The following is a 13,712-nucleotide window of genomic DNA, read 5'->3' as shown; positions in this document are numbered from 1 at the left end:
TTTATAATGATTTAACAAAGGGATAATATGTCTTCGACTACATGGATCACCCTTCCGATGTAGGCATGTATTGAAAACCAAGTAGTATCTAAATTGCGACCAATATATTGGATTGAGCAATAAAGTTGACAGCACAATGAGAATGGTTAGAGTTAGTTTCACTACTAATCATTTATTTGCTATTGGGTTATTATAGGAAAAGTACCACAAGCTCGTTACATGTTTCCTTATTGGGCCAATTTCGAAATATTTTCTTGTGGACCAAAATGGTTATAATTTTGAAAGTTTAAGGACTAAAATGAAAATTGAAAACATGAAGAATATAATTAGTGCACTAATGAATTGCATAAACTTATAAAGGTGATTCTTAACTATTAAGATAGTGTGAAAGAAGAATCAAATAAAAGTGAAAGTTGATAAATCACACACTACTAACGGATATGAATTGATGAGTTGGGAGATCCTTATTCTTTTGTAGTGTAGCCACACACACTATAAAATGATGACCCAAAGTCTTAAATTCTTGTGGAAAACTTGAAGCCTTGGAATTCAGGTTCTCCCTTACCAAAGAAATTCATTTGCTTTTTCTTTTTTCAATTTCTTCCTTTTCTTCTCTTCTGATTAGGACAATTATTTTGATCTTTGTTTCTGAATTATTATTTTTATTATTACTTTTTTGTAATACTTCAATATTTCTGTTTTTTTTTTAAGTGTTTGAAGTGCCAATTGAAGATATATTTGCATTTCAATGGTAAGGAACCACAAATTTTCTTTGTATATTCAGTTGGGGAGTTGAGAAATTACTATTTTATTTTCTATGAAATGAGGTAGTTTTTTAAGGCCCCTTTGGTAAGTTTTCGTTTCCCCTTCTTATTTTACAGGTAAAAAATGATAAACTAAGAGCCTTAATTTTGTTTTTCATAATTAGGAACAAGAAAAAAGCTCATTTGTTTGATAGTTTATTTAATTTTTTTTTTTTTGAAATAGAAACAGAAATCGGTTTAATAACCGTTTCTATTGCCCTTTTTCTTTTCTTTGTTATTGGAAAAAAATATAATTATTTTTTGCAACTAGTGCTCTCTCAAATAATTTAAATTAAATATTGAAAATTGTTTTGTTATATAATATATTTTTTGATATCTATAATGCATTTTACAAGTAAAAGTTGTTAAAATAATGTTTTTATATATGTTTATATGTAACTTTATGATTTCCAAAATTGTACGTGATGTTGCCTAAATAAGAAATGAGAAACAGGATAACCAAACATTTGGGGTGCTGTTTGGTTTGTGATTTTTAAATCTGAAAGACAAAAGATTTAATGAAAATAGAGTTGTGTTCCATATTTTCAAATATATGTTTGGGAGTAGATATGAAAATTGAATATATCAATTTAAAAAAAAAATAATCATGGATTTTGTTTTGTAGTATATTTGTAAGTCATTGTTTACCTGCTAAATATTTAGTTTAATCTAAAATATTATTACTTAATTTAGTAACATAAATGTTATAAGTCTTTGTTACGACCAGTATTTTACAATATCATATAATTTATAATATATTATGTTTTACATGTTTTAATTTAACAAAAATATGTACTAAAAGAATTTAACAAAAATAAAATAAATTTTAACATGAAATAGTGTATTTTCATAGTTTTTATCTTTTTAAATATAATTATGCATTTTAAAGTTTTGGATTCTAAATCTGAAAACATTGGAAACATGATAAATTTGTCTCCATAATTTTCACTATTTAAATTACAGAATCCAAAATCAGTTTTCATAAACAATTCTGTCCAACCGATATTCATTCAATCCATTTGATTTAGTGAATCTACGAACAAGAAACAATATATCTAAATTATTTACCAAATAGGTCCTTATATTTCTATAAAATATAAGACTAAAAAGCAGAAACATAAACATTACCAAATCACTACTAAAGTTTATTTGACAATCCTTATTGTTCCTTGTTTATTATTTCTTCTTTCTTTTTTCGTATTTTATATGGAAGAAAAACAAAGCCTATGGTATTGGAATAACCAAGTGACCTCTTTAGTGATTAATTTTTCTCTTTCTACAAAGGATCTCTAAGCTAGGGTTTGGTGAAGATGGTGAGTAGAAAGGTGGATCTGCGGTCCGACACTGTGACGAAACCGACCGAAGCAATGCGAGCTGCAATGGCAATGGCCGAGGTCGACGATGATGTCTTAGGCTATGACCCCATAGCCCTGCAGTTGGAAGAAGAGATGGCAAAGATGACTGGGAAAGAAGCAGCTTTGTTTGTTCCATCAGGCACCATGGGAAATCTCATCAGTGTTCTTGTTCATTGTGAGATTAGAGGAAGTGAAGTCATTTTAGGACACAATTCCCATATCCATATATTGGAAAATGGAGGCATTGCCACCATTGGAGGAGTTCATCCAAGAACGGTCAAGAATAATGCTGATGGAACAATGGACATCGATTTGATTGAAGCTGCCATTAGAAATCCAAAGGGCGAGCTCTTCTTCCCAACGACAAGGCTCGTTTGTTTAGAGAATTCACATGCAAAGTAAGTATCGTGTAATATTTATCGACTTTATGTTTACTTTGTTTGGGTTCTTTTCAAATATTTTATTTTCACTCTTAGAAGTTTACGTTAAGAAAAGCTATTTTACTCATTCCGTTAATTTTTCATAATTATTTAACAAAACCTGACATATGCATGGTGTTTGTTTAGTTACTCGATAAGTAGATGTCTACATTTGGAGCCAAGATGTAGTAGTATAGTTCTTAAGTCAACAAATAGTTTAAGATTTTTGTTAAATAATTATCATTAAAAAGTTGATCATCAAGTTGACTTTTAGAGGTGTGTTTAATAAGTCTCTTTGAAAAATGTTTCTAATAGGTTTTTTAATGTGCAAGATTGTCTATCTAGTGTTTGTATTTTAATGCTTCCACCCTCGAATGCTTAAACCTGCTTCAAATCAATTTGACATGTATTACTTAAATAGTTATATGATATAAGTGTTGGACGGATGGAATTAACATATTAGCAGCAATTTACTTGATAGAAAAGTTGCTTTTCTTTTAAATTATACAGTTGATGAAGAAACTATGATGAAATGCAGTTCTGGAGGAAAATGTCTTTCGGTAGAATATACTGATGAAGTTGGAGAGTTAGCTAAGAAGCATGGTCTGAAACTTCACATTGATGGTGCTCGCATTTTCAATGCCTCAATTGTGAGTACTGTTAACGATGAATAAACTACCATTCAACCAACAATAATGCAAGGGTTTGAATTCAGGACGTCGCATTCTGATACCATATTAAGCATGAATAAACTATTACTCAACACAAAAACTTAAGCTGATGAGTTGGGTAAACTTCATTCATTTATTTACGAGTATCTCAACAAGTACTGCCTAATAAAGGGGGGCAATTTTTTTTACGAGTTAAACAAAGGATCCGTACCTCCTATCTTTTGAATGTAGTATATATATGCATTAATTAGTTAAGTTAGGTTTACCCAACAAGAGGAACTAACCCTTTTTATTCCCTAATCTATTAAGTTTTCATTTTTTTTCTTTGAAGCTAAATATATTTTCTAGTCTATTCACTAATAGATTTTTTTCATCTCTCCACTCAGACTTTATTTTCTCTCTCCCATTCTTCCCGTTCATCTATTCAAGTTCACCATTTTTTGACAACCAATATGTCATATTTTTATTTCTCCCACCGTTTGTAGTCATGCTAGGTTTAGTTTGGGATTGTCGTGGAAGTTAAAAGTAACGGTTGCCAACTTTTCGTAATATGACACGACATAGTGTTTTGTATGTTTTCACTTTGAATATGGAAAAGAAAACTACGGTGAGGATCAAATATTGTCTCCACTACCATTGAAAAATTGAACTCATTATTGTTAAAAAAAAAATTAGTTTTTTCATTTCTCTCCCTAAGTTATCAAATATATAGTGGTTGTGACAACAATATTGGTTTCGTTGATAAGAAATCAAGTATTTTGCTTTTTTTTTTCCTTTTAATTTTGTTACACAGAGTGACAGTTCAATAAACAACCAATTTTATCAAACAGTCTAGAAAGTTAAAATTCTATCATATTTGCAAAATTTCGAAACCTAAGAACATTTTTTCTTCCTCTTTTAAACTTATTGACATATGGCTTTTGGACCATTATTTTCTTCACACAAAAAGCAATCATCTTATAAGAGAGATTTTCATATGTTAACAAAAATTATTCTCAGGCACTTGGCGTTTCCGTGGATCGATTAGTACAAGCTGCTGACTCAGTATCAGTATGTTTACCTACTTTATTATGTGAATATTTCCCTATCTTTTATCTGGTCTCGACTAACAGTTCTTCATTACAACTTTGATGTATCGAGAAAATACTTTCATTATATTTGCCTTGACACTTGACTCAGGTATGCCTATCAAAAGGTTTGGGTGCACCGGTTGGATCGGTTATTGTTGGTTCCAAAAGCTTTATTGCAAAGGTAAACATTTAAATTTATTTTTTAGTGATATTAATACTGTGTTTGAGAATGCTTATTGGGATGTATTTACTACGTTTAAATAGTATACATTTCCAACATGGTTTGGGAAAAGGTTGAATAATACAAATATTCCTAATGTAGTTGCTAATGCATGTATGTATGTGTGTGTGTATATATATATTTGGTATAGATTTTGCTTATTATAATTTAAAAATCTTAATTATGTGTTTAATCTTTTAACAACATTAAATATTTTAATGGAACTTGCTAACAAAGAGTTATCTTTAAAACAAATTACAGAAATTGGGTAATCTTGAATGTTTAAAACTTTTAAGTAGAATTAAAACTCTTAACATAGATCAAGGACATTAGCTAAAAAATTGATAATTTAGTGCTTTATCCCCCGAAAAAAAAATAAATGAAAAAGAAGTAGAAGAAGATAGAAAAACTACATACAAGTTAAATTTTTAAATGGTGATAGAAAAAGTTTGGTGAAGCTTCCCATTTTGGCAGTTGGAACTCTTGGGATAGTTTGACAACCTATCTACTCTGTTTCAGAAATACTTATATATCCTCTCCAAATTTCAATACTACCCTTGCCTTTCATAAATGTTTAAAAAGTACTCTTGAATCAAACACCCATTAATATTTTGAACGAAAACAAGGAGAATAGCATGTGTGAAAACAACAGAGAAATTGTACGAAGGAAAAACTTCTATTCATTGAATTGAGATTGTTACATAGTATTTATAGGAAAAGTAAATAACCGACCACTAACCCACTACTTAGGCCACTAACCTTAAACTTGTCTTCCACTAACCCCATTAGGCCACTAAGTCACTAACCAAAAAACTACTCCTTAAGTTACATATCCACTCACTACTACTTAGTTAATTATCGACCATTAAATTACCCACTAAACATAACTCCTAAAAATATGGAAATACTAGGAATTAAACTATTAAACTAACTTCATGTTTGCACTAATTCTTAATACTCTAAACATAAAGGCAACAACATTCTGCACTTCTGATTACTTCAATCTTCCTCCATAGGAGTAGTCATTACAAACAACCACGACAACACTCAGTTGCTTCTCTCTTTTCGGTTTCTTGACATGGTCGAGAAGTAGAACATCATTTTCTTCTTCCAAGCACAAGAAGTCAATTTTAACATGTAACAAGGTCCAAACACATTATGTCATAACAAAAAATATACGTCCTTCCCGATGGCTCCAAAATCTTCATCAAGCAACACATTAACAACCACAATACCTTGACGAGTAATCATTGGATTGCAAATTTCAAAACAATACTCTAAACCTCGAGTTGTGTCCAACATACACATTTGAGTAGGTCAATCCAAAGTAAGGTCCTCAAGCTTAAGTTCTTGAGAACGGTGGACAACAGTACTCAAATTCTCATGTTGGAAAGCATGTCCCTCAACGCTTTCGCTCCACGCAAATCTTGACCAAAAGAAACTCTTCGATCAACTTCACCTACAACATCTACAAAGACTCCGGATGTGTAGCCTTTATAGTTACCCTTGCAGAAAAATAATAATCCAGCCAAAAAACCAAATGTTGACCCAGCAATAAGTCTAGCTATAAGACTAACATTTGGATTATTTAAACAACTTAAGCTTGTACTATCTTTAGCACAAGAAGGAGAAGAATTTATACCACAATTCAACTTGTTTCTAGAAAAACTCTCAACATCAGCAGCCTGAGAGACTGAAACAAAATCCTTCTTCGGACTTGGACCATGACAAACATCTTTACAAGGAACACTGCCCAACTCACAATCTTCAATATTGACGTGTCCTTCCACATCACGATGTAAGAAATTATCAGCCATTGCATTGGCTCTTCTTCAACAAACATCGTAAAGAAGAGGTACATCTTCAGTAGTATGATAAAAACAACCAGAACCATCAGATCAATCCTCACTATAATAAAAAGAAGCATGAGTACAACAATTAATGAGTTGATCAATAACTTCAATTGATAAACAATATTCCCAATTGAGTTGTTCAGGCTTGTTAATTTCATATAAAACATTTGCTTATGCTTGTTTAAGTTTCACTCAACAATTTTGTTTAATATGGCATGGTTTCCCACATCGACTACATTCCACCTTCACTCGACAATCACGTTTGATATGTTCCGACTTTTCACACCTAAAACATCCTTTCGAATTACCTTTGGACCACCTTTCATAATTTCCAGAATGCTTGTTATCATCTGAAGAACATTCAGAAACATAACTTCCTTTAACTTTGTCTCTTATATAAAGAATACCTTCTACCTCGAAAGAAGACCGCTTGTCGTCACAAAGCAAATAAAGCTTTGCCACATTTGATGTTTCGCTTCCTTTACACCTCAGCATTATCCTGAGTATCATCTAGAATTACACTATCTTCACCATATATAAGATCCCACAAATCTTGCCCTTGTAGAAAAGCTTCCTTACATAGCCTCTAGTAGCTATAATTATCACTGGTAAGATTGTCTACACAAACATTGCTTCTACCGTTCATCTTCACCGAGTATTAAACTCAAGCAACGAGCACTAAACTAAAACACAGAAAAAAGAACAAGGACGCTCTGATACCATGTAACAAAAACGAAGAGAACAACAGTGTGAAAGCAAGAGAGAAATTGTACGAAGGAAGAACTTCTATTTATTGAATTGAGATTGTTACAAAGTATTTACATGAAAAGTAAATAATGGACCACTAACCCACTACTTAGGTCATTAAGCTTAAACTTCTCTTCCATTAACACCATTATGCCACTAAGTCACCAACCCAAAAATTACTTTTCAAGTTACATATCCACTCACCACTACTTAGTTAATTACCAACCATTAAATTACCCACTAAGCATAACTCCTAAAAAATATGGAAACACTAAGAATTAAACTAATATCATGTTTGCACTAATTCTTAACAAAGTTACGTGACAGAAACTAAAAGATGTGACAATTAATGTTGAAACTTACTTACATTAGGTATGAAAATGAGAAAAAGTGTGTAATAATCTATGGTTTCTAAAAGAACAAAGTTTGTTAGACAGCCGAGAAACAAACTCTCTTAGGCGAAGAAGATTCTTAGGGGAAAAATGAAAAGTTAATTGTCGCATCTTTTTAGATTATGTCATGTCAACTTTTCATTCAAAACATTTAACCGTTCTTTGTTAAAGCAATATTTTTATACTATTTATGGAAGTTCAATAAAAGTACTTAAAATTTTGAAACAATAGTATTTTTGTAGCAGAGACAAAGTTCAGATATTTCTTTTTCCTTTTTGGTAAATTTTCCAAATTATATATGTGTATATATATATTATATATATATATAGCATATATAAGAGATTTTATGTATGTTGAAATTGTTTTGTCTTAAATATTAGGCTAAAAGGGTTAGGAAAACTTTGGGTGGTGGGATGAGGCAGATTGGCATCCTTTGCTCTGCCGCACTTGTAGCAATAAAAGAGAATCTTCCAAAACTTGAAGATGATCATCACAAAGCCAAACTACTTGCTAGTGAGTGTTCACTTTCTTCACTAATTCATATCTACATTTTAAATTATTCACTTTCTTTTTTCTTATTTTATTTTTGGTTAATTTAGGTGGATTGTCTGAAATCAATGGATTAAAAGTGGATCCGAAATCAGTTGAGACAAATATTGTGAGTATCCTTGATAAAATTGAAATCTTTCGAAGATTTATTGATAGATGAGAGCATGCTTTTAATTATTGTAAAAAAAAATGTAATTTCTTATATGAATTATCGTTCATGTTTGGATACAATTAACTGCTTTTAAAAAAAATTTAAAACACTTAAAAAGTAACCATCATGGGTGGCTCATTAGTCTTGGGACACAAAATGTTGGAGGGCTGGACGATTTAAAAGTATCTATTTTAGGTGATTAAATATCATCCTCTCACCTCGATATTTCAAAAAGTAGTAGAAAAGGAATATCTATTTGCAAAATTAGCAAACCACATTTCAATTTTACAAAAATAGTATAATTTGAAGGTCTAGCCCATACATAATATATAAAGAGTCTAATTTACCCTTAAATAACATTTAGCCCAACAATCATAATTAATGTAGTTAAAGGTAAATCAATTATAACTTATATACCTTGTATGTATTATATCAAAGTAAATTAATTTTAATGAAATACTGTATTTGAATGTTGGTATATAAATGATATACTCGATATATCTGATTTTATATATCATTGATATATCTAAAAAATCTAGAAGAGTAAAATAAATAAAATATATATATATATATATATATATATATATAAAAACCGAAAATCATATTTAAGATATTTTTGGTAAAATCCAAATATTACAAAATATGACAAATATTTTCCTTATTTAATTATTGATACATATGTGTGTTGAAATATGATTGAGTCGTACCATTCATATACCTTATTTACTTATATATATATGTGTTAATATACCATTGAAAAAAATAATTTTATATATCATTGATATATCCAATTTCAATGCTAATATACTAAATATATACTTTATATTAAGTTTTACTTCAAAAAAAAAAGCTCATTAGAATTTTGGGTTAAGGAGCAGAAATTTTAAATTTTAAATAACATTAGAAAAACTCCTTCCTCGAAACAGATGGAACTATTCAGTCGACCCTTTTTACAGTTGTTATCATTTAGAATTAAAAGACGTCTTTCAAAATTGTTGGTACATCTAATTAAAGGATAAAGTGGTACACTGATCTTTAACATTCAAGTAAATAAAATATAGTAAGGTTTTGTCTAAAACAATTTTTTTTTTTATAGAGTACATCAGTTATAATTGATACATACATATTATATAATACATTAAGGTAAATCTGCTATAACTAATATATTTTATATAAACGATTTACCTTATTTGATATAGCATGAATATATTTAAAAATTTAGACTGTTAAACAAATTTAAGACTAAATTTTTGTATCCCTGCAAAAGTATATAAATATAAGAAATATATAAGTGATATACTTTGTAAAAGGTCAATTAATTATGACTGATATAATTTGGTGTACAAAATTCTAAGTATATCAATAATAATGATCTACTATTGATATGTGACGTACTTTTCTATAAGTTTTAAATAAGTTATAACTAATATACATTGGTGTATTTCATTACTAAGTATATTAGTTATAACTGATATATCGAATATGTAGTACATTTGAATTACGGTATATTAGTTATAACAAATATACCTAATATATCGTTGATATAATATTCGAATATGGTATAACAATGATATACTTGATATATCTAATATATATCACTTATATATATGAAGCATTTCGAATAACGTATATAAATGATATATTTGATATACTGATTATGAAGTATATCAAGTTACATAAGTAATTGATGATCAATATCTGATATACTTTAATGATACAAATATAAACTTAATGGTAAATTGTAATAAGCAAAAGTCCGAAAAAAAAAATCAAATATTTTATCATATTTGTAAATTTTAAAAGGGTTACCATATTTGAAAATATGGCAAAAAATTTAACTACCCATATTTCTTGTGTATTTATAAATGGATCAATTTCCATTTTGTTTTTGTTTTTGTTTTTATAATTTTCTTTTAGTTGGGAATATCATTACAAAATCTAAAACTTGTCACTTTTTTTTCCTTTAATTTTTTTATGACCAGATATTCTTTGAGTTAGAAGACGTTGACTACAAAATCTCAGTGGAAACATTGTGTAAAAGTTTGGAAGAACGAGGCATTTTTATGATGCAAGAAAGCTCAACAAGGTCTACTCTCAAATCCAATCCCTTTTATATTGAATACTTGCACTCAGAATAATTATTTTTTTCAGTGTATATAGTATATAAAAATTGTTTTGGATAAATTAAAAGCAACTTAAAGTGCTTTAAGCCACTCAAAAATATTTTTAAAAGTATAGAACATAATATCAAAAATTAGGCACTTTTATGAAAGTTTATATAATTAAAATACTTTGCCAACCTAAACATACCTCAACTGGTTAAGGCACGACTTCGACTCTTCACTCCCACGAAGTGTACTATATATATATAAAAGATTAGTAACATATTTTTAAAATACTCCCAAGTACATCTTTTTATGCAAACTGTTGAAAAAAAAAAAAGAGGTTTGATTGTCTCTTGTTTCATGCTTTCGTTTTCAAAAAAGAAAAAAAAAACATTTCCTTGTCCTCTCAAATTTTAAATTAACAAAATAAAAGTTTTACATAAAAAATATGTTTTAAAAAATTAAAAAATTAAATTGTTATATTTAATTGTTGGTATATACCATCCATTTTAAATTATTGAACTAATAATTTTATTTATGTTTTTAAAAAATTTAAATAGAAAACAAGAAAGAACAAATAAATTATTTTCCCACTTCTTTTATATACATATGTACATATGTTTATTATTTTTAAACCAAAAAGACAATTCTCCAATATTTTTTAGAAATAAGAAATAGAAATATTACCAAAATTTACACATACATATTTTCATTCATTCATATATTTCTCTTTTAGATGATATGAAATTTAGAGGATAAAATTCAAATTTAAGTTTGAGATACATCATTTTTCAAGTTTAGAATTTAATGGAATGAAACTTTAATTTCAGGAATATTAAAATTAAGTCGGAAAAACAACTGTTTACGAAAATTGAAAAAAAAAATAGAGGGTATTATTCAAAACTATTCTAATAAATTCATTCATCCAAGTATATATATATATATATATATATATATATATATGTTCCGTTTGCTGTTTGGTAATGGAATGAAACTTTAATTTCAGGAATAATATAATATTTTAATATGAAATCAGATGTATAAATATAATCCTTTAATTAAATCAACTTATAAATTTAATCTTCCAATGAAATAAAAAAAAAATGTTAATTCATTTATTAAAAATGTGTGTTTAATAAGTTTTACTAATATATTTCTAAATAGTGGGAGCTACTAATAAATATTTAGTTCAATCTAAATTAATATTAATTCATTTATTAACGTTTTGGTCATAAATTTTGCACAATTGATTATTTTATAATATTATATACTTTATAATAAAATATTTTGCACGTTTTAATTAAAAAAAAAAGAGTTTCACACCATGAAATAAATATATTTATCAAAATTTTTATCTTTGTTTTTTATTTTAAAATATAATTATGCATTTTAAAGTTTCAATTTCAAAATCTGAAAACACTCCAACAACACAAATATTGTTTTTAGAATTTTTACTATTTTGATCACGATCGAAAATACTTTTAAAAAATAAACGTGACAAAAGCATATTCACGGAATAAATTGATTAAGTGGTTGTAAAATGATGTAGATTGCCATCCAAATACTTTTCAAAAATATTATTGTTGGACTAAAATATATTATCTAATATATCTCAACCTAAGATTAAATTCTCACCCTGTATCTATGATATAATATAATTCCAAAGAAAACTATTGAATTTGTCGTGGAATTGATTCATTATTTACGCATATTAATTTTTGCAGGGCTAGAATTGTTATCCATCATCAGATATCAATAAGTGATGTTCATTATACTCTATCTTGCTTCCAGGTGATCCATATTAATTCTTAAATTCTTTTAATAACAATATTTAAATACTATATTTATTTATTTATTTTTTAGTACTACTATATTTAAAAGTTAGTACGTCTTTTAAAATAGCAAAAGATCACACGTTTTTTATAGAATAATTTGTTCACTAAGATCTAGATTATAATTTTGAGGAATTTAAAAACAAAACAAAGTAATTAAAATTGTTTGAATTTCAATTAAATAGTTAATATTTTTTTTTTATCAAGTTATAAACTTACTCCTTTCACTTTGGCCTTTTGCAGCAAACACTGAGTGGAATACAAGTTGGAAATGGCAATTAGTCACAATTCTCTCTAATAAAAATAATGAAACTCTCTCCCCCTAATAAACAGAGTGGAATTTATCCAGAGTGTTGTTTCATAATATAATCTTCATGTGCTCATGCATACGCTAGTGTGTGTATATATATATGACAAAAAAGATATTTTCTTTGTTATAGCATATTTCTAATTCCTATATTTTGCTATGGTGATATTTTATTTTTTTACTCTTTCCAAAATATCAAAAACAAAAAACAACGTCTACGAATAAAAATGAATTGAAGTTGTCACTCAATAATAAAAGACAAAACTCATGTTTCACTGTAGGCATTATGCATAGAAAAGAACCAAACACTTGATTTATTTAAATTTAGCCATAGTCCAAAGGATTGGCAGTCAACTAAAACAAAAGAAGAGTAAACACGAAGATTACCTTCTACTTTATTCATACACTCAAAAAACACAAGAAAGTGAGATAAAACAGAGCAGGGATGCACAGTAAAACTAAAAATAGGAAGTTTGTGGAGGGAACAAAATACTCCCCAAAATTATTCATCAAAAGGGTAGTGATTTTTTATTTTCTAGATGCGGTGAGTGCATCACCCACTTAGTTTATTTTCTCTTGGATTTGCTTGAAAGATAGCATCATGTACCACAAAGTTACACATATTAAAATGTTCATAAAATAAAAGACTGAATTTAAATAAACATTAAACTCAAGTAAACAACTTCCATCCTATAGATTTTACTTTTAAGAATGTTTGGAGGCTAGCTTCCGACTTTCGACTCTCCTTTTGGTCATTCGATCTTTCTTCCGCTACTGTCTGTTAAGGACAATAATGTAACGAAAAACGAAGATGAACAATAGAAAGGAAGCAAGATAAATGTTTACAAATGAAGGATTTAATTCATAAATGAGAACTAGTTACACGTATTTATAGGGAAATATGAAAACCGATCACTAAGCCATTTCTCTCTCCACAAGTTTACATCCACTCACCACGTATCTCCATAATGATATGATATTGTCTGCTTTGGGCATAGTCCTCACGACTTTACTTTTGGGTTTACCCAAAAGGCGTAACAAAGTGTCACTTGTATCTTGCCTTGAATAGTCATGCACTCATCTACTCTCGACAACGAGAGTTTGCTTCTATCCAACATTTCAAATAGATCACTTGCTTCACGGACCAACGTTGTGCGAACACCAAGTGTCGTTCTATCACACCTTCAATCTCCTTCCATTCCGTGATGGCTATTAGGCTTACCAGTCACTATTCTTTA

At 28.5% G+C, this 13,712-nt stretch overlaps 1 protein-coding gene across 4 annotated transcripts; it reads left to right on the top strand.

The window, feature by feature from the left end:
• Nucleotides 1–482: 482 nt before the first annotated feature.
• On the top strand, nt 483–12,626 carry LOC111024142 (low-specificity L-threonine aldolase 1). 4 transcript variants are annotated; one of them, XM_022301752.2, is made up of 11 exons: nt 501–553; nt 712–751; nt 2,088–2,556; nt 3,116–3,227; nt 4,248–4,298; nt 4,428–4,499; nt 7,911–8,043; nt 8,130–8,188; nt 10,213–10,316; nt 12,060–12,126; nt 12,411–12,626. In XM_022301752.2, the coding sequence occupies exons 3-11, from the start codon at nt 2,114–2,116 to the stop codon at nt 12,447–12,449; spliced, it is 1,080 nt and encodes a 359-aa protein (XP_022157444.1). In that variant the 5' UTR covers nt 501–553; nt 712–751; nt 2,088–2,113; the 3' UTR covers nt 12,450–12,626. The 4 variants fall into 4 exon arrangements, with proteins under 4 accessions (XP_087981644.1, XP_022157446.1, XP_022157444.1 ...); XM_088125518.1 differs by lacking the exon at nt 712–751 and having other exon boundaries at nt 483–553; nt 12,414–12,626; XM_022301754.2 differs by lacking the exon at nt 712–751 and having other exon boundaries at nt 483–553.
• The last annotated feature ends 1,086 nt before the right edge of the window (nt 12,627–13,712 follow it).

Source organism: Momordica charantia, assembly GCF_013281855.1.
Source record: "Momordica charantia cultivar OHB3-1 chromosome 6 unlocalized genomic scaffold, Mcharantia_2.0 BLBB01000006.1, whole genome shotgun sequence".
NCBI classification, from domain to species: domain Eukaryota; kingdom Viridiplantae; phylum Streptophyta; class Magnoliopsida; order Cucurbitales; family Cucurbitaceae; genus Momordica; species Momordica charantia.
This window is presented reverse-complemented; position numbering and strand designations above follow the sequence as displayed.